Below are 26440 nucleotides of genomic sequence, written 5' to 3'. Positions count from 1 at the left end.
ATAGAATACTGAAAACGTATTTTCTTCTGCAAGGTTCAGTTCAGCTTTAAAATTTTGAGGATGTCTGCTATCTGTTTTGAATGATAAATATCCCTGCTTGCCAGGTAAACTTCAAAGTGTATAGTTCTATTCCAAACTGCACAGTTACACAGATTCAAACAACAAATTCATGAAAAAAAAAATCAGATAAACAGATACATGCTGTCCTCTGGCTCAGAAAATCCTCAAGCAGCAAACTGTTGTGAGAACATTGTGGGGAAGTAGTACAATGCGTTCATTTTATTCCAATACTCTGAGTGACCAATACTATTGGTCACTACATACTAGCATAGACAGCAGTACTGAATTTTTTGGATTGATCTTAATTTCTGCTACTTCATTCAGTTATCTTTAAATCTACAAAATCCACTATTCTTTGATGTTCAAGAAATAGCATGTTTTCACTGCATGCCCAGATTTTTTTTTTTCCCAGAAGCCTAGCCATATTACAGAAGACTGCTCCTGATTCCTAGGGTGCACACCATTTGTGTCTGGTAGCATGTTGTCACTCGAGTGAGTTCATTCCAGCCTCCCTCCTGACACCTTCATCACCAGAAGTGCTTCACTTCATTAAATAGAGAAAGCCTAGATTAGAGAGATTGCTCCCTCTTCTCAAATAATGGAAATGACTACAAAGTAAACAAAGTCAGTAGTTACAGGATTCTTTCCTAAGCATTCCTTTCTATGACTTGGTGACTCAGTAGACTTGATTAGATGAATAAAACTAGTTTTTCAAGTTTTATTTTTGAATGAAAATTCCTTTTTCTACCCACAGCCCATGGCTCCTTGGCCTGTAATGACTTGTGCCAGTTACCACACTGATGGAAAGCCAACAAGATGGATGAGCACAAGTAGTTTCTCTTTCATCCCACCTTTATGACAATCTCTATTTGGTCCTCATGACTACCAGGCTTCTCAGGAGCTCAGAGGATCACAAGGTTTCACTGGGCAGATCCCTAGGGAGCTAACACTTGCCTATGGCTTAGCACAGATGAATGGTCTGGAAACAACTCCTACAGCAGCTCCCCTGCCAGCTCTCACCCCTGTGGAGAGCACACAGGTTGACGAGAATAGAAAAGGAAGAGGGTAGCTGATGGCCAGCCTTACAGCTTGTCCTTTCCAATATATTAACATAGCGACTAGATTTTCAGTGAAACCAGAAAAAAATCATTCAGTGGTTCTCATAAGTCTGACTGGATGGATTCCCAGTCCTTTTCAACTAAGCACATTGTAATATTATTTGAAAGAAGGGTCTACTTAGTATTTGACAAGCTACATTTCAGCCTTCCTGTTCAAGCATAAGCATGATTAGAATGGAGGGAAAATGGAAAGAGGAATGACAGTATCCAAATGAATGATGATCCATGCACTAATCTTGTATTAAGTGTCTAAAATACTTCTACAAATATTGCCAACTTAGTTACCTTTTTGTTAGGGCCTCTGCACTTTGGAAAAGCCATCTACTTTGGATTTTATTTATTCTGTTTTTAATTGTTTTGTGTTTTAAAGTAACTTTCAACTTTACTGAAGTCTACTGTAATAAGGTTCAGACACCTATTAGCTTAACACTTCCTTATTCAGATTCATCACCCAACTGAAGCACTTCACTATAGTGTTGTTACCCAGTAATGCTGATGTCTTCAACTCCCAAAACCGCTGTTGGGGTTTATTTGCAATGAAGGGCAATCAAAGCCCCCTTCTTGAGGGCTTCAGCACAAGGTGGGGCTTTTTTTGACAATTATTTGCCCAGAATTATTTCACAAAGCAGTCTCATTATCTACTTTGCAGGCTTTGTGAACTCTTTCCTATACAATAGCATTTTGCCAACTGTCTAATCATTTCTGTCATTCTAAAGGCTAGTAGCTGATTTCCACAAACATATTTGCACTTCTTACACTTTTTATGGCTACGTATTTATTTCAATGCAGATTGCAGCTTCTTCACTATAACATTAACATTCTCTTCCACTGAATGATAGCACAGATGGCTTTATGGTATTCTCATTTGTATTAACAGCAGGAATCCAATTTCTTTAAGAGCTGAAACAGGTGTAGGATGACCTAAAAACAAATACAAAGGTTTTGGGTTTTTTTTCCTGTTTTAAACTATGCCATAGATCATTACTTATCTATATAAAGGATAAAAAACCCAAGGCACTTTTTTCTCATACTTTTCATTCCTGACAAGTGTTTTTTGTGGCTAGTGAAAATGACATAATGATCTAAGTTTGGTTTAAAAATATATTTTTAAACCATTCTGTATTCTGTTAATATTTCCAGTGGAATAATTGCAAAAGATTTCTATGAAAGTGACATGTTCAAACTTGGAATTTACAGGTCTCATTACATCAGTAAAGTTTTCAGGGAAGACGAGAGGGAAGAGAAGAGGTTTGATGCTCAGAGGACTAAAGCATTAAAAGAAGAAAAACAACTTGAGAAAAATCCTTAGAAGTACGTCCTTATTATTGTCTTTTCTTCCTTCAGCTTGATGGAAACCAAAAGCTTCAGAAGGAAATTGAGGTCAATAAAGACATACCCATTTCACAAGGCCCAAAGTTGGGATGGGAAATTAATAAAAAAAGGGAAAAAAAGAGCTCAATTTTATTTCCCTCCCCACCTCCCACACATACACTAACTCTTTTTTTTTTAGACACCTAGAAAGGCTGTATTATAGCCCATTTTATTGGAGACAGGACTTACCATTAGAAGTCAGCCCCAGTTTCATTATGTTAGAAGTGGCAGACATTCTTGGGCACAGAGTAAAAACACATTAAAAAAATAGAAATCCTTCTTCCTCTTGTTCTCACTCATCTCAGGAAAAATTTTTACCTATGAACCACTAAAACACCTACATTCCCTCGGAAAAATAATGAAAACAAAGCACAACAGAAAGTGAGAGTGAAGTAGGGAAAACACCTTGATCAAGGAAACTAAGGGACAGAACACAGTCTAGAGCAGAATGCGAGTACAGAAGATGGCAGTTTTAAAATTACGAGACAGCTAATTTAAAAAGTGGTACAAATTTTTTGTTTTCTGAAAGTTGAATATATGAGGTAATGATGAAGCAAACTATACAGCTAAGTGTTATTTAACTTAAAAGCTTCAGTGTCTTGTACATGTCATGGTATACGATTATAGGCCATACTTTGATTAGATGTCTATGAATTCTAGCTGTATATCAGGACAATAAAGCTATCTTCAAAATGTTAAGTTAGTACTCAGCTCAATTATTTCTTCCAGTGCCACAGAACATATTTGTTCAACACATTTTTCAAAAGCCAAAGACACCCCGTCAATCAATATTTCTTTTTTTAATAAATGCAACAACACCAAATCTAAAAGGCCATGTCTAAGTTGTAATTAGTGATGACTTCCAGTTATGGAATAAAAAACTTTATTTAAAGAACTTTAAACTCTGTATACTTTTATTCTGATGAGCACATCTGTTGATTTCCTGGTCTAGTTTCAGGCAAGTCCCAGTAATGACACAGTCATTTAATCAGTGAGGCTAATTAACTAAGAGTCCATTCCTGTTTACGTACAAAAATAACGTAAACCACAGAAGCACAAAAAAGTATGGAAAATCATTTGCCCTGAACTTAGGTCAGTAGCAAGTTCACATTATAAGCATCTTCTCTTTTCAAACAGTAGTTAAGAGGATACAGCTGGTAGGAAAGACAAGTAGGAAGAAAGCATGTGTAACAGCAGGAAACATGAAATTTGGCTCTGAATAACTATGATTTTGACAACGGCAGCTTAAAGTAATAAACTCCCCAAATTACATGGGAGCAGGAGAGGCATCTCAGACAACCTGTTTTGTCACCAAAACATTAAAAGTAACATCAAACAGGGAGACAAAGGGGGACAGTGCGAACGCTAACACACCAATTACTACGCTACTGTTAGATTCACCTCGGGACCATCAGTCCTTCTCTAGCTGAAACAATCCCATTTTATCAAGTTCTTACACAAGCCATTTTTCTGTTTCCTTTCTCAAGATAATCAGTTTTCCTGCAGCTGGCTACATTTAGGCTTAGAGCTTGTTTACACTTACAGCTGAAGCTGGCATTTTCTACTCCAATTAGACAACCGCTACATGCTATTAGATGAGGTACTTGTTAAACGGCTTTCAGTTGTCACAGAGACCAGCAGATCTCTCTATGACAGCTAAGCTGTTTAAAATGAAGATGTAGTAGAGAAGAATGAGTGAATGTATATACATAAGAACACTGGAAAAGGAAGGAATCTGCAAACCAGCAGCAAACAAAAAAACAACAAAAAAAACACCAAACATTGCTAAGGGAACGGGAGACTGAACTACAAGGCTGTTTCTGTCACAACAGATGTTACAGACATTGTATGTGCAGCCCACTCAGTCTGAACAGAGACAGGATTTTTGTTTGTGGTTTGGTGGCTGTTTTTTTTTTTCCCCTCCCCTCCTCCCCCAAACCCGAGACCTCTGCATTCCCCACAAGCATATGGTCACCAGCTTGCAAATCTGGTTGGGCACCATTTCTACCATAGCAACCAGAGGCCGGTGTCTTCAGTCAAATACTCACTTCTGGATATATCTGTCCCATTTTCGTGGTATAATGCCACTGTAATACAGCATGTAATAAGAGAATTTTTAAACCCTTGAGAGAAGAACATAAGAGTGTGTGACAACACTTTGTTGTATAATAATTATAATCTCCATTGCTCTTTAAGTTTATTCACAATAGACAGCTTTTCAGAGTAATTAACTAAAACGAAGCTGAATTTTTTAACAACTCTCTAATACTGTTTACTGCATTGGGTACTGGTAGAATTTAATTGCTCAAGCATATGCACTTCATCAATTCGATCAACTGGGAGCCAAGGCTGTCCGTGCATATTTTTTAGACAAGTTTCATCTTCTAAGCATTTCTCTCACAAACGTAAGTATTCTGTAATACAATGGCTGCAGACAGACAGGATTAGGATGAGTAAGGGCACAGTCCAGGTATCCCAGGGATGATTTCTCAAATGCAGTATACTGTCAGCATTAATAACCTCAATGGAAAAAGGAGAGCACAAAAAACCAAACACACAGCTGTACTGAATTTTGACAGGAATTCCTTATATAGGATAACAATGTTGGGATATGGCACAGCTGACAGACATTCACATTTTTATTTAATAAGGAGTGAATTGCATTTTGTCTATTTATATAGCATAATATGGATTCTGTTTTAGAAAAACCCTAAAACTCAGGAGTAATAATAGCTTTTTTCTTCATTAAGTCTTACTTAAATAAACGGAGACAAAAAAGACCAAATAGGTTGTCTTCACAAGATACGAGACACTGCCTAGGCTCTCTGCATTTCAATTTCCTTTTTGAGAACTAAGGAAAACACAAAAACCAAAAGTGGAACAGCATACTTTATACAGGAAAATGGACCACTGTACATTTCACTTGTATACAATTATCCTTCAGCAACTCTGAAATTCTAATTTTTATAAGGAAGATGCTAAACATTGACCAGTAAATCCCAAGTCCACTAAAAAGTGGTTTTAATTCTGACTAATAAAAAGGCCTGAGACTAAGGAGGCTATTAAAAAAGCCAATTCTACAATTAGCAAGTCTCTACTCAGAAGCATGCATATCTACTTTGAATATATACTATAAAGGTATATAAAGGGCTGGAGCACCTCTCCTATGAGGTAGGGCTGAGACAGGTTGCCCACAGAAGCTGTGGCTGCCCCCTCCCTGGCAGTGTTCAAAGCCAGGTTGGATGGAGCTCTGAGCAACCTGGGCTGGTGGAAGACGTCCCTGCTCATGGCAGGGGGGTTGGAACCAGTTATCTTTAAGGTCCCTTCCAACCCTTACCACTCTGTGATTCTGTACAGCCTGGAGAAGAGAAGGCTGCAGGGAGACCTCATAGCAGCCTCTCAGTAGCTGGAGACCTATAGGAAAGATGGGGAAAACCTTTTCAGCAGGGCTTGCTGAGATAGACCAAGCGGTAATGGCTTTAAACTAAGAGAGGGTAGATTTAGACCGGGTATAAGGAAGAAATTTTTTACCATAAGGGTGGTGAAACACTGGAATAGGTTGCCCAGAAAAACAGTGGAGGCCCCATCCCTGGAAACATTCAAGGTCAGGTTGGATGAGGCTCTGAGCAACCTGGTCTGGTTGAAGATGTCCCTGCTCACCGCAGGGCAGCTGGGCTAGATGACCTCTAGGGGTCCCTTCCAACCCAAAACATTCTATGATTCAAAAAATAATTAGTGATGTTTTAAAGTATCAACAAAAGAAAAGAAACCACAGAACACAGACCTCAAAAGAAACATTCACCACGAACTTAGTACGTGTTGTAAGTAGATCTGGATGAAGAGTTAGAATGTACCCTCAGCAAGTTTGCTGACGACACCAAACTGGGAGGTGTGGTAGATACACCAGAAGGCTGTGCTGCCATTCAGCGTGACCTGGATAGGCTGGAGAGCTGGGCAGAGAGGAACCTGATGAGGTTCAACAAGGGCAAGTGCAGGGTCCTGCACCTGGGGAGGAACAACCTCATGCACCAGTACAGGCTTGGGGTGGACCTGCTGGAGAGCAGCTCTGCGGAGAGGGACCTGGGTGTCCTGGTGGACGACAGGTTAACTATGAGCCAGCAGTGTGCCCTGGCTGCCAAGAAGGCCAATGGGATCCTGGGGTGCATCAAGAAGAGTGTGGCCAGCAGGACAAGGGAGGTTCTCCTTCCCCTCTACACTGCCCTGGTGAGGCCTCATCTGGAGTACTGTGTCCAGTTCTGGGCTCCCCAGTTCAAGAAGGATGAAGAGCTACTGGAGAGAGTCCAGCGGAGGGCTACGAGGATGGTGAGGGGACTGGAGCATCTCCACTACGAGGAGAGGTTGAGGGAACTGGGCTTGTTGAGCCTGAAGAAGAGAAGGCTGCGAGGGGACCTTATAAATGCCTACAAATATCTGAAGGGTGGGTGTCAGGAGGATGGGGCCAAGCTCTTTTCAGTGGTGCCCAGTGACAGGACAAGGGGTAATGGACACAAACTGAGGCACAGGAAGTTCCATCTGAACATGAGGAGGAACTTCTTCTCTCTGAGGGTGACGGAGCACTGGAACAGGCTGCCCAGGGAGGTTGTGGAGTCTCCTTCTCTGGAGATATTCAAGACCCGCCTGGACAAGGTCCTGTGCAGCCTGCTGTAGGTGACCCTGCTTCGGCGGGGGAGTTGGACTAGATGACCCACAGAGGTCCCTTCCAACCCCTACTATTCTGTGATTCTGTGATTCTGCCCTAACAAGGGTCAGAAACAAACAAAACCAATATTCAAACCAAAATTTAGTCAAAGGACATACACAAGTGAGTAATTCATACTCAGATATGCTTTCTCAGTCTTTTGTCACTTTTTTTTTTGCGGTACAGCAAGTTTTTAAGCATTTATAGTACTGCACTTGGAAGCATACTTGCAAGCTTAGGGAAAAAGAAACCAAGTCCTCCTCTTTGCAGGAGCTTTCAATTTTCCATTTGCTCTCTTTAATACTTTGCCTGCCAAGAAGGCTCAGGTTTATTACATGTACGCGTAACTTTTAAATGGTTTAAGGTAATAAAGCTGGTTGTTTAGACCCTCTTTAATTTTATGCTGAAGCAGGAAAAAAACCCCTCTTTTCTTACCTCTTCTGAAATTAACAACTATAGCTCTTGCAATGGAAGAATCAGGCTGCTCAAGGGGAGAAATGTTTAGAAAGTCTTATCTAATTGTCCTGGGGAGGGAGAACCCCCATTTTAGTTACATTCTGTGTATTTTGGTAGAATAGGGAAAAAAAATTATTATTAAGGACAACTAGAATAGAAATGGAAGGTACATCTTTGTATGCTCTTGAATGGAAGTTTTGGCCACAGGCAGGTGGTTGGGTTTGTTGGGGGTTTTTAAATCAATTTAAAAAAAAAAAAAAAATCTCTTTTCAAGAGATATAAGAGACTACCTTCCTTCTTCGGGGTTCAGAAGAAGTGTGGCATCTCCACATGTTTTCTCCATCCCTAAAAGAACTACCATCTTCCTAAAGAAAATGCAAATACCATTCAGAAGATCACTGTATAGTCAAAGGAGAGTGTCCCTCAGAATTTTCCTTCAATCTCCAGTTATTCTGGGTCTTATTGTAAGCTTTAGTTCCAGAACTATGTTGGGAGCTTTATGGGACAACCCCTTCTGGTATTAAATTATTCATATTCCAAAATTAAATGAGAACTAGTCATTAACATGGGTCCTCATCTTCTATATACTTAAGCATCTCAACTTCAACTTTATCTCAAAAAGAGGCATATAAATGCAAATACTTACTGGATATAAAAGTATGATCTTCACATTTTATGGGCATAAGTCCCTATTATGATTCAAGATGCAGGCATTTAAGGCAATGCTGCAAACTGCATTCCAATAAATATAAGAATCATGGGGGGATTAGCTCGTGCATATTGGCAGTGGTATTTTCACAATTTGAAAATAATTGCTAAAGTCAAGTAGAACATTGTGATGAGTTTTATAGTAAAAGCTGTTATTTAATGCTCAAAAATACTTAAGACTAAGTTACTTTTCAAAGAAATCCTCAATTTCTTATTGAGACTAAATTAAATTTTTCAGTAGACTTTGCAAGACTGAAATAATCACTTTTAAACTAGGAAGGAGTTCATATCAACACAAAAAAACCTCCTCTTATTTTCCATTACTTTAATGACCAGCTGTTTCGTAGTTATGATCTGTACTGGGTTTGTGTGGCAAGGTTTTGGTAGTGGAGGGGCTACAGGGGTGGCTTCTGTGAAAAGCTGCCAGAAGCTTCCCCCAAGTCCAACAGAGCTAGTGCCAGCCGGCTCCAAGACGGACCTGCCGTTGGCCAAGGCCAAGCCCATCAGTGATTGTGGTAGCGCCTCTGGGATAACATATTTAAAAAGGAAAAAAACACCCTGCTTAACTGCATTTGCAGCTGAGAGAGGAGTGAGAATATGTGGTAGAAACAACTCTGCAGACACCAAGGTTAGTGGAGAAGGAGGGGGAGGAGGTTCTCCAGGCGCTGGAGATTTTTCCCCTGCAGCCTGTGATGAAGACCTTGGTGAGGCAGGCTGCCCCCCTGCAGCCCATCGAGCTCCACAGTGGAGCAGATATCCACCTGCAGCCCGTGGAGGACCCCACATTGGAGTAGATGGATGCACCCAAAGGAGGCTGTGACCCCGTGGAGAGCCCGCACTAGAGCATGCTGCTGCCAGGACCTGTGGAGAGGGGAGCCCACGCTGGAGCAGGTTTGCTGGCAGGGCTTGTGACCCCGTGGGGGACCCATGCTGGAGCAACCTTTTCCTGAAGGACTGCACCCTGTGGAAGGGACCCATGCTGGGGCAGTTTGTGAAGAGCTGCAGCCCATGGGAAGGACTCATGTTGGAGAAGTTTGTGGAGGACTGTCTCCTGTGAGAGGGACCCAATGCTGGAGGAGGGGCAGAGTGTGAGGAGTCCTCCCCCTGAAGAGGAAGGAGCAGCAGAGACAATGCGTGATGAACTGACCGCAACCCCCATTCCCCGTCCCCCTGCGCTGCTCGGGATGAGGAGGGAGAGAAACGGGAGTGAAGCTGAGCCCAGGAAGAGGGGAGGGGTGGGGGAAAGGTGTTTTAAGATTTGGTTTTATTCCTCATTATCCTACTCTGATTTGATTGGTGATAAATTAAATTAATTTCATCAAGTCTGTTTTGCCCATAATGGTAATCGGTGAGTGATCTCTCCCTGTCCTTATCTTAACCCACAGGCTTTTCATCATATTTCTCTCCCTTGTCCAGTTGAGGAGGCGGAACAATAGAGCAGCTCTGGTGAGCACCTGGCATTCAGCCAGGCTAAACCACAACAGCTCATAGCCTTTGGTGTCCAATAAAGAAGTTACTTAAAATAGTATATGATCAAAAAATTCAGTCAATGCCTTTGTTTTCCTTTTTGCAAGGACACACAGTTTATAGCTTCAAATCTTACAGCCTATCACTAAACATGTACTTTCAGAGTCTAATACCATAAAAATCACAACATGTAAGTGACTGCTTATGCAAGAGACCTTATAAATGCTTATAAATATCTTAAGGGTGGGTGTCAGGAGGATAGGGCCAAACTCTTTTCAGTGGAGCCCAGCAACAGGACAAGGGGCAACAGGCACAAATTGAAGCATAGGAAGTTCCAGCTGAACATCAGGAAGAACTTCTTCCCTCTGAGGGTGACGGAGCACTGGAACAGGCTACCCAGGGAGGTTGTGGAGTCTCCTCTGGAGATATTCAAGACCCGCCTGGACAAGGTCCTGTGCAGCCTGCTGTAGGTGACCCTGCTTTGGCAGGGGGGTTGGACTAGATGACCCACAGAGGTCCCTTCCAACCCCTAACATTCTGTGATTCTGTGAAGAGCTCCTTACACGTGAATGAAATCACTACCAGAGAAGAATGGTTATCTGTTGGTTTCACAACAGGGTAGACCCTAATTGTTTCACAATTAGGGTAGACCTTTATTTATAAGGAATAGTATAAATTCACTACAAATGAAGGCATTTTTAGCTTAAGAAATTACTCCATAGTCATAGTCACTTATTTAGCATGTTTTCATCATAGAGCCAATAAATAGCTTGTTACATATTTCGAAAGGACAACTATTTCCCAATGCCACCAAATACCATTTTATAGAATAAGCTTAATACTTTATCGGCTTTTGAAGATGTGCCTCTCATTACTGACTACACAAAAGAAGTACTAGCAGTACTAATCTAGAAAAGTAAAATGGGTATCGAACAAATGGAACTGCAATAAGTTGAGATTTCCAGGCAATGGGGATGCAGTATAGGACAACAGCCACACAATCCTTCAAAACCAAATTCTACCACAGACACACACAAGAAAGTCCTGTAGCCAACCTGTTACCCATCCTCCTTGTTAACAGATTGGGGGGTGGGGGTGTGAGGTTAAAAAAACCCCATCCCTCTTAGGATCTCAGCTGCCCACACTTACAGGTAGCTCTGTGATATCACACAGCTGTTGATTCAGATTGTTGTGAAGAAAGAGCTGCCTATGAAAAACCTGGAAGAAGACACTTCAGTAGGGGCTCCCCCTGCATCACTCGGAGCTGCTTACAAGCCTCAGCTTAAAAGCAGCTCCCAGCCTGAGCCAGACTGCAGCAATGCCCGTGCCTGAGCACACACCCTAAGTGATGCACACCCTGACTCACAGAGTTTACATACTGGCCTGACCTCAGACCTGCTTGATCACTACTGACTTGCCTGGTGTCACCAGACTGTTGGCTGAACCTGGTTACTGTTACCAGACATGCTCTCCTCTCCTTTTTCAGGCACTCTGGGACTGCTTCCACAGCGATGGCACAGATCCTGTGCTTGCCTTGTGCCAGCTAGCCTTCACTCCCCTTCGCCTTGCTGCTCCCCGACACATCTGAGCTCAGTCAGGCACACTGCCACGCTTGCTCAGTTTTCTGCATGTCAAAATGAACCATTCTTGTACTTTGAGAAGGTTATTCTTGAAGATCAACCAGCTCTCCAGAGCTCCTTTGTAATTCAGATCAGTCTTCCATTCAATCCTATGAAGCAGGCCCCCCAAAAAGACAAACATCCATTCTTCTGTAGTACAGGGTTCTAATCCTATTACTAGTTTCGCTCACTTCTTTCAGGATTTTGGTCTCCTGCCCCAGAGCACATCCACAATCAGTTCTTCCTCATTTGTGAGTAACAGGTCTAGCTGAGCACCTTATACTCCTGGGAAACATGTCTTTGATTCAAGTCAGTTCAACAACCTCTCTTATTTATGGCAAAACCTGGTTTTAGACAAGTTACAACACAAAGCAACTCACACTTCTATACTTATGCAGAGAGCCTTTCACCTACAAGTAATACCACAGCTACCTCATTCTGCAACTCCTTCGTCCTTTGGCATAGCATCCACATTCTACAACCCATTTGAAAAAGTTTTTACTTGTCTGTCAAAACATTCACATGACACTTTCATTGCATAAACACATACATAATAATGCTCTTTAGCAGGGTACTAACATAGTGCTTGGATTGGTATTTGACTTCTGTTCGGTTTATGTTCCCCATGGGGTTTCTGTTGTAACACGAGGGCAGGAGGAAGTGCTGGATCACACATTTCCACTGATATTTGGGTCTATCTCTAATAGCTGAGCAGAGCTGCACTGGGACAAGTTATTTTCTCACTGTTTAACAGACATTACACCAAAGACAGTTATAGCTTACACTGACGTTTCATACTAGCTACTGTTAAATGCTGCATTCACACACATACACCAAGACTATTTCTTGGCTTTCACAGGACTTATGCCCTAACCTCAAGTGTTACAGGGATTAAGTACCACTAGTGCTTGTATTCAAACTTGTCTGCTGATATCAATAGATGAAAAAAAGCAGCTATCACTAGATGAAAGTTCTCAAGTAAAATAACCATATTTAATATGCATATTATCAGAAAAAAAGACTACACAGTCTCACCTTGAAATGATTCACAGGTTGTATCAGTTGATGTGCTAGCATCTGCTGATGAAGTCTGAACATTATCCAAATTCTTTTCTTTGGATTTTGAGCCCAGATTTCTGTGAACTGCCTCCTCTTCTCCACTCGAAGCATGCGCAAGAGAAGATGATGAAGTTTCAGGATAGAGCCTTTTCAGTACTTTCTCTATGAACACTGTGGGATAAAAAAAAAAAACTACTTTAAGCTGAAAGAAATGCAGTGTTTTAAAGGTATTTTAAGACCTTATAGAAACAAAAACTAATTGATATAAGATTGTTTCCCTCATATTCCATGCAAGTCTGTCTTCAGAAGTCCCTACCTCTTACAGGTAAAGCTGAAAATAATATATTGAAGTCCTAAACTTGAGTCAGAAATGCATCTTTAAAACCCCAGAGTTCACCAACCAGGTTACATTTCAAGTCTTCTATTTGACTACATTTTAGCAATAAATTAATACAGTCCATTTACAGACTAAACACACATAATTTTTTAAAGTTTCTTTAAAACAAGTATCTTGCTACACAATTGTTGTAACGCTGCTCAAAATGCAGGTCTCTTCTGACACAGAGGCATTGCAATTGAATCAGTCATTAAAATCAGTAAGGTACAACTATTTAATCACATAGAAAAACAAGAAGTAGACAGCAGCAGAAACACATGGTAACCCAATTATTTCTACAGAATTAGCAGTATTCTTACACGCCTCTTCCTCTTATGGGCACCTATCTGACAACACTGGCAATCTGCTACTAGTTACTCAAATGCAAGCATCATTTGACTAAAGAAAAGAAATACATGCAAACAATCTACTCATCAACAACACTATCAACTTTATATGGATGCATGCATATTTCAATCACTTGAAATTACATATTATATAAAAATATAAAAAATTTCTTAGTATTATGTTATGTATTGCAAAACAACATCCCCAGTTCCATGAATTCTACATGGTCAAGCAGATATTGTGGGAGAGAAGGAGGAGGGAAAAGAGAGATCTGGAGAAAAACATGTTATCTAAATTCCAATTTTAATATACAGTGTATGAACACTATACAGGCAGCCGGGTGCAGATTCCTAACAAAAAGTTTCTGCCAAGAGAAAAGGACTTATGTTGTTATAAGAAGAATGGCTCCTACTGCAGCTAACAGAAGAACATACTATCATCACATAACTCTCCTCAATAAATTACTTTCCTTCACAACTGGAAACACCACCTTTGAGCTGGAATATCCTTGAACCACCAGTCCTTGATAGACAAACTTTATCTCCACATACACCTTGGCGACATGCTTCAATTGTCATGTAAATGACTATGGGGGAGAAGGTCTTGTTAGGCTTTTTTTGAGCTCTTACTAGTTTATACTTGATCACTTACTCTTTACATGTGCTCAATCTCTTGCAGAATCTGTGACCTTATGAAAAGCCTATGACAAAATGAAAGCCCGAAGAGACACCTGCACAGAAAGCTTTGCTTATGAAGCCCAAATTTTAGTTCTTCTATGCTTACGCATCATTCAGTGACATGAAAAAACCTGTGATGAGCTGCCAGCAATGTCCCCATCAAGTAAGCATAACCCATTTTGCAAGTTATGGGTTAAGACTACTGTTCCCAGAATGACAGACATCAACAATTGACTGTGTATTTTCACCTCATAAGGTTCCCTTGCCAGGGTATCATACAGCTAGCAAGACAAAATCCACCATTACAGTCCTCAGACGACAACTGAATAAAGTAGGGAGAAATAAGCAGTGTAATAAGACAAAGTTAACTGCCCTTTGCAGATCTCTGACTCTAAAGCAAGTCATCCAAGAAGTTTATCCTGGATCCTTTCCCTGAGTACTGCTACTAACACTGCAGCATTTTAATGAACTCCAGTATGGTCGTTACTAAATGTCACAATTTAACCCCAGTAGGCAGCTCCGCCCCACACAGCTGATCGCTCACTTCCCTCCTCCCCCCCCCCCCCCCGGTGGGGTGGGAAAGAGACTCAGAAGAGTAAAAGTGAGAAAACTCCTTGGCTGAGATAAAGATGGCTCAATAGGTAAAGCAAAAGCTGTGTGCACATGCAACGCAAAACGAGGAATTCATTCCCTGCTTCCCATCGGCAGGCAGGTGTTCAGCCATCTCCAGGAAAGCAGGGCTCCATCATGTGTGATTTGGGAAGACAAACACCATCGTGCCAAATGTTCCCCCCGCTTTATATGGGGAGTATGACATCATATGGTATGGAATATCCCTTTGGTCAGCTGGGGTCAGTTGTCCCAGCTGTGTCCCCTCCCAACTCCTTGTGTATCCCCAGCCTACTCTCTGGTGGGGTGGCGAGAAGCAGAAAAGGCCTTGACTCTGTGTAAGCAATGCTGAGCAACTGCTAAAACATCCCTGTATTGTCAACACTGTTTTCAGCACAAATCCAAAAAGCATAGCACCACAGGAGCCATCATGAAGAAAATTAACACTAGCACAGCCAAAACAGAACACAATCCTAACATTCAAGCACTTGTATCCCAGAAACCATTCTTCCAAAGCAAATGATCATTGAGATACTGATGAATCTATATATGGAAATACATTTTCTCCCAGTCTGTTGAGGAGAGCCAGCCTCCTCATAGCTACAGTGGATTTTATGTTCCCCATCTTGAAATCTGACTTCTCTAGTCATCTGTTCAGTTACCGCCACAAAAATATGACTTCGCTCTTTTTCCTTCCTTTTTAAAATCTAGGGACTATAGTCATATGCACATTAGCACTGCTTGAGAAAGCAATGTGAGACCAGTTTTGATACATTCATTCCTTCTCATTCACATGGGGCTCTTCCCTTCTCTAACATCTATGCTTGAGAAAGCAAGTTGAAACAATGCCTGCCTTGGGAGGGTGTGAATACTGAGGAAAGTGCTCCTTCACTTAAAAAAAAAAAAAAAAAAAAAAAAATCTCTCTTGCTTGGAAACATCAAACTCCAAGCTTACAGGTTGGAGTTTTCAGCAGACACAGGAAGAATCAGCTGGGTGCAGGGTGGGGGAGTTCCTTATTGCCCGCAAGCTTTTACACCTGTGTCAGTGCACCTCTGCACTGCAAAGTCCTCTCTCAAGAGCAGTAAGTCCCAATAACCACAACAGAATGGAAATGAGCAGCAGTGACACCTACACATGACTACGTCCCTGTTTGGAACCAGATGTATTTCAAGCCTTCTGAAGACAGCAGGAAGCAATGTATCCCAGCAGTACAACTTCCTCAGGAGAACGAAGGTGGTATCACTAGAGAGCAGCTGAAAAAAACAACTGATTTAGCCTGAACTATTTGGAATTCTAAGTATATTCTAGCCTGGGAAGAAAAAAAAAAAAAAAAAGTCATCTGCCTGCAGCCCCAGACTTTTAAAACAAGTTCGTCCAATGTATCAATGAACAAGGAAATTAGGCTCTGAGGAATATCTATGCTGCCGTACTCAGCAGCTTTCCATGCTCTAAAGCAGCACTCTGCTTTGCAGTTAAGAGTCTCAGAGCTGAGCCACAAAAAACATTTTTCAGATGACAGAGGATACTCTTTCCTCAGGGTTTTATTACTGCAATCACTTAAAAGAACAAAAAAAAAAAAAGATACCTTGTGATATCCATGAGCATTGGCTTAACCACAGGAGACTGGTCTTGCCTGATGCTACAGAGCAGCTATTCTCCCCTATTCAAAGCTGTCCTCAACCCAATGTCTTTAGCAGTATGAAGCATCAGAGATCAGTCCATCTGGTAAGAACTGCTCAAACCCTTAAAAATAACTACCTCTTCACAGGAGATTAACACTTAAGAACATTAAAAGAAAAATACCTACTATCAGAGACGTATCTAGCCTATCAGAGTTCCAAAATGGAGTAAGACTTGCTCTCACCATATCCATAGCATAGCCAAGTACATACAGTTATTTGTTGTTGTTGTTTTCCAGTCAACATAACTAATGGATGATGTGTACAGATCTATGTCATCTTTCAGCAGACCGATCTGGGGACACTTATCCACTTTCCGTCACAGACCAATGTCTCTAAACAAGCACATACAATTTTGAGATGTTTTTAAAAAGACCTCAGGAAAATATGTCGGAGACCATGGAAAGATACTGGATACACTATTTGGAGTCAGAACCAACGAAAACTGCCACATTTCCATACAGCGTTAATGCACAAGGAACAATGGATTGATTTTAATATATTCTACGGGGTATGTTTTTGACGACATTCTTGAAAATTGTATTCACATATTACAAAGCCTGGTGTGTTCCAGTCTGGAAGAGAAAGAATGGTTTGAGGGGAATTATTTCTGGAACTGAGCATGTAATCGAACAGGAAAGAAATGTGAACAGCAATAAGAAGCCAATTACAAGGAAAAAAGGGAACTCTTGCTGCACAGGCTACTGCAAATACATCTCTCCTCTTAGAACAAAGCAGTGTCCAGAACTAACAGATAAGAAACTGGAAGTGAGAGAGGAAATCAGATAAGCTAAGACGTTCAGGAGCTGGGAATGGCAGTGATGTGCATGCAGCTGAAAGCAACAAAATGTTTGTTAGCATTAGCTATGCATTGCTTTCAGCTGTCCTTACTTCCCTACAAAATCTGGGGCAGCAGATGCTAATCCAAGAAGTTCTACAGGGCACAGACCAGGTGAGAACTAATGAAAGGAAGACTTCAGTTCATCACGTCCACGGTGAGTCTTTAAAAACTACCCCAGTAGCTTATCGTGGCTCTACTTCTCTGGGCTATAATTTGTAGCTCATTACTCACAACCTAATGAAGGCTAAAGATGCTTTCTGAGTTCTGCAGGGAATGTATTCTGCAATGTGAAGAAAAATTTCCCCATAGCTGTATGTTAGTGCAGGAAGACATGGCTCTGAACACCTCGTCACACAGTGACAACTGGAGCCAGCTATGAGCCTCTAGGTTGGATGGGCATGGCCCAGGGACCACCATATTTTGGAGTCCTGTGTTATCACAGCAGACTTAGTTGCCATTTTAGTTCTGAATAGCGTGTGGAAAGATTTTGCTGATGTCTCCAGAGTCCAGACAGAAGCGCAAATAGAACTGTGAAAAAGTGCTAGCCACACTTTGGGTGCTCTTTCACCTCCAGGACTCTGACAGGACTTTACTACTACAATGGACAGATTCTTTACACCGTGAGATGTGTAGTGTTGAAAACAAGACACTGAAGGTGAATGAAGGCGAGAGAAGCATTAGACTTTTTCTAATGATGAACTAAAGATGACTTTGTGTTCTGAATCTATGCGGATTTGCCAGGCATCAGACTGTCTGTGTGGTGGGGGCAAGAGTTGCGCATGCCACACCAGTTTTGTGGAACAGACTGAACACAGTTCAAGATTATACAAAGGAAACTTCACAATGTTAGAGCTAGGCATACGGCCAAAAGGAGGTACTGCACAGTAATAATATTAACAGAAATACATGGCCCAAATCCTAAAGGTTTAAAGAGATGGTTTGCTCTTTCACTGTAAGGGAAGACCGGGCTACACTGACATTGTCTCTGTTAACAAGGTTATAAAGATTAAAGAAAGAAATGAAACCTTACAGACTTTTCCCCCCAGGAGGGCAGTGCTCTACATTTTGGGGGACAAGCAAACATTCCTAAGTGGAGATTACTAAGCTGGACGTGACTACAGATGGAAACCTACGTGGTTAATCAATTATGAGAGAGACTGAGCCACTACTATGATGGAGGTCATGTACAATGACAATGTGATCCAAGACCCTACTAGGCCAAGTATATTTTAATCTGAGACAGGAAAATGAACTACATTAATGCACGAATCTAGAGAGATCTCACCAAAAGCCTTGTACAGCCTTAAGTCTGCTATGCACAAGCCAGCTGAACTCAAACCTGAGCAGATAGAGAAAAGTTGTTACAATAACTGACAAGACACTGAAGAACAAGGAGAGCTTGAGCTGTTTGCCTAAGCAGACAAATGCCAAAAGAATCTTAAGCAAGTAGGGAGACACGTTGTGTAGCTCAAGGATAACACTGCCTTAGATCATGCCACAAAAATATTAGAGACTAATGATGAATGAGAATAGCCAATCTCAATGCACTGGTGACCATTTGGAAGTATTGCAACCTTTCTCTAATAAACTAACAGGAGAAAATAAGGGAGTTAGAGAAGTCTCTTACACTGAGCTCTAACTCTTATAAACACTACAGGGCTGACTACAAACAGAAAGGACTAGAACCAACTGCACTGCAGACTGCTTTTAATACAATATTCTTCATAGATCACTCCAGGGTTCCTTACATTTGGTTACTGACATGTATGCAAACTAAGCCAGAGATCAGATGTATGTGATCACACACTGGATCCTTTTACTTGTTAAAAAGAAGTAGACAAAGTTTATCCTAGTTATTACGAAGGTCACCAGGGAAAGCAAAGTTTTTCAAACACAATGGTGGATGGGTTTCCCTAACATAATGGTGGATCTATTCTACAAAAGAGATTGTGGATTCATTATATGTATGATAGATTTAGACCACTGTATGATAAATTTAGTCCAACAAGAGGTCTAAAACAGGTTCCTGAAATTAAAGCTAGCAAAAAAAGAGTTATCACCTACCAAACAATGCCAGGTAAGCCGACTTTCATTAGGTACACTAATAGTGTACAAGATATTCATAAACAAAGAGTAAGTTACTAGTTATACCCACCACATGGCTGTTGCTTTTTAAATGGGTAAAATCATATAACACCTCAGTGAAGTAACCAAGATCCTAACTTTGACTGACCCAAAACAGTCACATTTAATGGAAGTACATAAAAATGCATATACACAACTTGTTTCGAGCATTACAATGAGATTTTGCTCAGCTTCCTCACAGAAATCCCACTGACACCAAGATTTCCACTTAAAAGAAAAGGAAGTGTAATTTGGCTTATAGTAGTGGCAAACACCACAGTTTAAAAAGCCAACAGTGGAAGATTTTAATCTGTAGAGCCACTGTATGTTCATTCAAAATATGATTATATTTAAACACATAAATTTTCCTCACAGAATTATTAAGAGTCTACACCATTTTTTTAGTGAAGTATGTGGCTTCTGTGTACTTCTATAGCTTCAAAAAACACTGTGGTCTTACATCTGAGATGTAGAGAGCTGTAAACACAAGATGAATAGAGCAGTCAGTGTATTTCTGCAGTTAGAATAGAGTATTTCAGTTGGAAGGGACCTACAACAACCATCTAGTTCAACTGCCTGCCAGTCTTCAGTAGACAATTTCAGTTCTAATAGACTACAAATGTGAAAAGCTTACATACTCTAGTCTTGTCTTCTGAGTAAGTCTTCTATTTAGATTTCAGAAGTGAAACAAATTCACTTTCCAGCTGAAAATATGCAACATTATCAAAATACCCAGCCTGTAAGTGAAAGCACTGAATGTTCCTACTGTGCAATGAGCTGAAGCAACACCAGAAGACACATCTTTCCAGGAATTCCTCAGTAACAAAAGTAGCCAGTATTTTCAGGAATGAGAACAAGTTGTCATAGGTACCAAACTCGTTCCATTGCTAATTCTTGACAACTCTTGTATGGAAATAGTGAAGTACAAACACCTCAGTAAGCTTAAAAAGCACCAGGTCTCTACAGTTTGATATAACACAAACAAAACAAAGTACAACTCCAAGAAATAGACTGCAGAATACATGCTGGCTAGTGATACAAATTGTGACAATCTAGGATTTTTCTACCACAATTTTGTGAGAAAACGACTCCTTCCAATAAATCCATTGTTTGGCATCTATGTATTAAATCAACACCACTTTATGTTTCTTATGTACATAAGCAGACTACTCACTAACGTGTGTGCCAACACTGGAATAGCATTGCAGATTTATAAAGGTTCTCCTGGGGCTAACAGCATGACTTGAAACTCATTTAAGACTACAATCTGGAACAAAAGCACGCTGAATAACTAAACAAATAAAGTTCTGAACAACCTCAGAAGCGTTTCTGTCCAGCTGAGTGTAGGCAGCAACAGTTTCCTCAAAAACATTGCTGTGGAGAATGCTTGCCATATACTGTAAGCACCCGCACCACGTTTCTTAATTGGCTGCCTTCTGTCTACTCCAATGCAACTTGGACAGCAAGAATAAATTAAGTGGCGTCAAGAGCACTGAACACATTAGCACTCTGTGAAGCTTGCAAGTTGCTCTACTTGATCTCTCTCTCCTACAAACACAACAGTATTCCAAAAAAAAGAAAATCAGGAATTTATTCTGAAACCATCCCATGCGTAAGATGTGTTAACATGCTATTTCTGCTAAAGCAGAAGAAAAGATAGTACAGCACAACAGAAGAGAATGGAAAGAGCAGACATAATGATAATCCACATGCAGAACATATGGACCAGGCTTCATTAAAATGTTCAGTTCATCTCTTACTGCAGAATTACTCTCTGATATTCAAAAGGATTTAAATCCTTTTAGTTTCTTGTTATTGAAGTATCACATCTCCTACGAAGGCCACGACAGGACAGTTACTTTACAGAATGGTCATAAAAATCACAGAACCATTAAGTTTGGAAAGGACATTATCTAGTCTAATCCTAATGCTCAGAGTAGGACCAGCTAGAGCAGATTGCTTAGGGCCTTGCCTAGTTGGGTGTAACAACCCCATGGCCTGGATAATCTCTTCTCTAATCATGGCTGGACAGTCAACTCTTGACCAGAGATGCTCAAGGGGACCATCTGAAAAAGAGTAGCTCTTGAAAAAGATATCTAGATTTCACTAGGACCCAAAGCAATGGGGTGTAAAAGCATTTTAATTTTAAGAGACTGCTACATACAGAAAATGCTAGCCAGACTGCCATTCTTACCAGCTAGCAGGTGGAAGACTTATGACAACTTCTGGCTAGGAGTTACTATCCATTCCCTTAAACCATTCCCCAGAAAGCTTATTTGCCCTTTAACCATACAGGATGGAGTTCCATGTTCTAGGTCTTCTGGATTCTTTCTGAAAGAGTTACTCAGCTGGCCGAACTGACAAACAAAGGTCTTCACTCTGTATTTGTTTGGCCTTACATACAGATTCTTGGATCACAGCTTCAGAAGTCCCAAAAAGACAAAGGCAACTAGTTTGTGTTTCAGACACTAGGTGCAAAATTCAGTTTGCAGTTAAGATGCCGAACGCTAGACACATGCAAAGCGTCATACTCCGTTTACACACTAGACACCCCGCCAGAGACCTAGTGCATACAAGGCACCAATTCTGCTGATCAGCCACTGGGTCTCCAAGATGTACTCTGTACAGATGATACTGCACTGAGTACAAACCCCCGTTACACTCAATGGAAGTCAATACACAGGACCTCTGAGGATAATTAAATTTATTAATCTTGATCTGAATTTCACAATAGAAGAAAAGCTACACGCACATTGCTCCCAGACAAAACCAAAACCTCCAATCATCAACTCCTGCAGCCAAAATCCCATGAACAAAACAAAAAGGACACTGCTAAAAGATCAAAGACCCCAGAACCATTGCTAGAAGTGGCAGAGACCAGAGGCTTGGGTTACATCAAGACAGACACACACACATAGACATGTTCTCGCCCTGACGGCAACAACTAGCTATTTAAACATTAACTTCAAAAATCTTGGAGTAGAGATCACTTAGCTGCAAAGAAGATTCCCAGACTTGGGATACCAGTTCAGCAGCTACCAACAGATTAAAAGCAAAAAAAAGAGGAAAGGGAGGAATTAACGAGAACATTCCATGCCAGTAGAACAGGGTATCATCTTCCCACTCCCTCTCATTTTTATATGACTTTCCCATTTCCAGAAACGTTCATGGTGCACAGTGATATGAGGAAAAGAAGAATGCAGTGATATGCAATTACACCCTGTATAGCCTGATGGTTCAGATAATGTGTGTTATATTTAATAAGGGATGCTCTTGTTCAAGTCAGGAGGAAGAAAAGGAAGGTGTAATTTTCCTGCTACCAGCGAGGTCAGCTTTTCCAGGAGTGACATATTTCCATCCCACCATAGACAGAGCATGTGCAAACCAAAGCAAAGCACTGTCATGGGAGTAACACAACTGCTCTTTCGGGGTGGGGGGAGGGGCAGGAGAAGTGTGAAATATGCAGAATTCTAGCTGGTTTAGCAGCTGTCTAGCAGTTTTACGTACATAGGAACGGGAAGCCTCTAATTTTACAGTATTTTGTCTTGTGTTCACAGTCTGTAAGCAGACCTCATCCTGCAGGTGAAGCTGTGGTAACAGGCTTCTACAAGAGTAGCTAAAGGACAAAACAGGATAGAAGTATGGACTGAAAGATCTGCCACAAAAATTCAGGCTGAAGCTGACCATCTTATATAAGAGGCAGCTGTAGACAAACACAGCAGCTAACATCTTACAAGATCCTGTGTTTGGTTAAAGAGGATGCCATTCTGCAGATCATCCACAACCTCTTCAGTTTTCATACTTCAGACTTTACTTCATCTTACCTACAAATTTAAAGCCCTTGTTTCCAAACAGCACTGTTATTCTCTGAAAATCTTTTTGAGGAAGATATCAAGTAATATCAAGCTTCGAAATTCAGGGTGGAATTCACTTGCAGCGTAAGGCCACAAAAAGCACCAGGTTATCTTGTCTGACAGACTGGAAGAAGTAATTTTACACACATACCCACACCGAGACCGATAACTTGTGCCTGAATACTTCTAATGTATTTCAAAGACTCTGGAGGCCCTTCAAGAAGTTGAGGAACTAAATAATTCACATTAGCTTTTTTCCCAGTACTTAATCACCTTTGGCATAAAACACACACAGGCACCATGTTCGTCACATTTGAAAAGCTTGACTTCTTTGGCCTTGGTCCTTTTTCTGCCTCTTCTTACTATATTAAGGAATCCTATACTATAGAGTAATTTGTTTCCTATGACAATCTCCCTACAGCTTAGAAACCTTGATTCTCAAGAATAGTCTTCTGGTGTGCAAGGTACAGTCTCTCACCCTCATACACCTTACTTATAATTATCTGCCTAAAGAAAGCACTTCTTTTGAACAAAGGCTGTTTGCCCCATTTCCCCCCTGAGTTATTATCATCTGGGTCAGCAGATGTCAAGGAGAGTGGGTTGCTTGATTTTGGGTTTTTTTTGGAACTACAGAACTCTGGAATTAAGACTGAGTAGGAACACCATGGTGAAATCCTGGTATCGCAAACTGATTATTTTTAACTTGAGTAGCTCCTTACACAATCGTTTAGTTCTACCAGCCTCAAAACTCGAGTGACAGCTTTAAGGCAAAAATTTGTACAGTTTTTGACAGAATATCTACAGGTAAGTTGGGAACGGTCCTCTTCCCTGGTTTTACAATTGATCTCATTGACATTCCATATCACATAAATCGTTTTAACTGCGAAACCTGTTATTACATATTTAATGGGAAAAAAGGAGAACCTACACGTACTGTTTGTGAAATCAAACAACAGAAGGATAAATTTGTATTCAAGGTCACATGAATTCTGTGCTTGAACTACTAGGTATCAGCTGGCTGCATCTCAGTATCGTTGTTAACCAAAACATCACGGGGAGCTGTACAAGTTCAGATACTGCCATTTTAAATCTAGTATGTAATACTAACTTCACAATATCGAGGTTCATCTCAAGACCTCTGACATTATTCTCACTGAAACAGCACCTATTAGTGTTCTAAGTCCCATTAGACATTAAAATCAGATGTTAATTGCCTAGATTTTACTCCTGTCTTATTACTACAGTTCAAGAACAACATAGTGTAAAAAACTCCAGTTTTGTGCTCTAATATAGCAGCCCATAAAACATGGCTCCATTTATCTTTTCACATAGCACTAATTCTGATAATATACAGAACACCACTTTGTTATCTGAAACTCAGTCATATACCATTCTCCTATCTTTGAGGCAACTTTTGAACAAGAGTATATAGCACATGTCAGTAGGGTAGAAAGGAAGGAAGAATACAGTGATTGCATACCCCACATTTATGCATTCACCTAAATTAAGGAGTGAGTCACAATGGGAGAGGATTTACCACTCAAAGATTGACCTGTGTGCATCAAGGCCAACACAGTTCATAGCAATCCCAGATACAGAACAGTGTTTGCTACAAAAAGTGGAACAGTATTCACTACAAAAAGCAGACATTTGTTTTCCTGTCTTAGACAAAACCAATTCAACTTTACCAAGCATGATCTGTGTCACATTGTAGCTTCTAATCAGTAAGACTGGTGTTACATCTGTCAGCAAATTCTGCATGACTGTGTAGTTCAGTAAGAATCTAACAGATCACGCCATCGTGTCTCAACAAAGCCTTTACAGATCTCTCAGTAGACCACCTTAATTGCAGGCAGAAGCTCCTAGACATCTAATGACATGACACAGATGGCAAGAAGCTACATAACCAACACAACGAGAACATCAGGATTTTGTTCTAGCTGTTCATATGAACCCTGTCAGCCTCGTAATGAAATCTTTCAAGATGCGTACTCCTACTACAGTCCTGGGAAAACAGGGCATCTTCACCATTACTTCAATTTCTGCTTGCTATCCATTTTTCTAAGCATCTTTCAAATACTTCACAATACATTTCTGATACTGCACCATTATCTTGATCTTAGCTGCCACAGTCAAACAGACCTCACTTAAAACATCTCAAGATATCTCACTCACCCTTAACAAAGAAGCTTAACTTTGCTGAATAGTAGTATTATTAATAATAATAAATCTGGCTAATCAAAGTTGGGCCAACTGTAAATCATAGCTGTAAGAGACTACTTCCCCCCCCCCCCCCCCCGCCCCCTTCTGAGACAGATTTTGGGGGGAAGGAACAAAAAAAAGAGGCTATGCGCTTACAGTATCACTGGTCACCAAGTCCAGTCCCCTGCCAGTGCAGGTGTAAACTTTCCAAATTTTAAGAAAGTTTAAACCTTATTTCAACCTAAGAACTCTTATCTGGATACAAACAGCATATGGCTTGAAGTGAACACCAAGCTATACCACACATGTGGGCTAAAGTTCAATGTTATGGTAGATGCTGGGGGTAACAGGGAAAACAGACAAATAGCACTACAATGGCCTAAAGCACTGTCAGAAGAATAACTGAAAACAGTAAAAAGAAAAAAACAACATTCAAATTACTGAAGTGAAAAAAATCTGGAAATTCTAAGGAGACAGCTTGCTCCCTCTCCTCATATCAAACTAAAATGAAGCTGCATATACCAGTATTCACAACACAAACCACGAAACTGGCAGGCGTAAAACCACTGAGCACAGGCTAAAGTTCAACAAGACTGTGCCTTTAAATTTTATTTAAAAAGGAATTTTTATATATTCATATTATATAAAACATAAACACAATTGAATGTCTACATAGCATTCTTCAGGGAGCAAACACATCACCCTTTGCTGTGACCTGAATATTTGATTGTAACATAATATCCAGCAATTTCTCTAAGTAGCCCCACATATACATACATGCTGGTTTTGGCTGGGAGAAAGTTAATTTTCTTCATAGTAGCCAGTATAAGGCTATGTTTTGGATTTGTGCTGGAGACAGTGCTGCTGAGCAATGCTTATACAGAGTCAAGGCCTTTTCTGCTTCTCACATCACCCCACCAGCGAGCGGGCTGGGAGTGCACAAGAAGCTGGGAGTGGACACAGCCGGGACAGCCAACCCCAACTGACCAAAGGGATATTCTATACCATACGATGTCATGCTCAGCATGTAAAGTGGGGGGAAGAAGGAGGAAGGTGGAGATGTTCAGAGCGATGGTGTCTGTCTTCTCAAGTCACTATTAATGCATGGTGGAGCCCTGCTTTCCTGGAGATGGCTGAACACCTGCCTGCCAGTGGGAAGCAGGGAATGAATT

The 26440-nt window shown here is 40.8% G+C and overlaps 1 protein-coding gene across 4 annotated transcripts in view; it reads right to left on the bottom strand.

The window, feature by feature from the left end:
• The window catches only part of ERICH1 (glutamate rich 1), a 94854-nt gene that overhangs the window by 64823 nt on the left and 3591 nt on the right, over nt 1-26440 (bottom strand). For all 4 annotated transcript variants that reach the window (XR_012763252.1, XR_012763253.1, XR_012763254.1 and 1 more), the window contains exon 2: nt 12534-12728. Coding sequence is in view for 1 of the 4 variants with exons in the window: in XM_075414749.1 (XP_075270864.1) it covers nt 12534-12728 (195 nt within the window). In the remaining 3 variants the exon portion in view is untranslated. The remainder of the gene's footprint in view (nt 1-12533; nt 12729-26440) is intronic.

Source organism: Opisthocomus hoazin, chromosome 2 (assembly GCF_030867145.1).
Source record: "Opisthocomus hoazin isolate bOpiHoa1 chromosome 2, bOpiHoa1.hap1, whole genome shotgun sequence".
In the NCBI taxonomy this organism is placed as follows: Eukaryota; Metazoa; Chordata; class Aves; order Opisthocomiformes; family Opisthocomidae; genus Opisthocomus; species Opisthocomus hoazin.
Note: the sequence above shows the minus strand (reverse complement) of the source record. Positions and strands in the feature narration are given on the sequence as shown.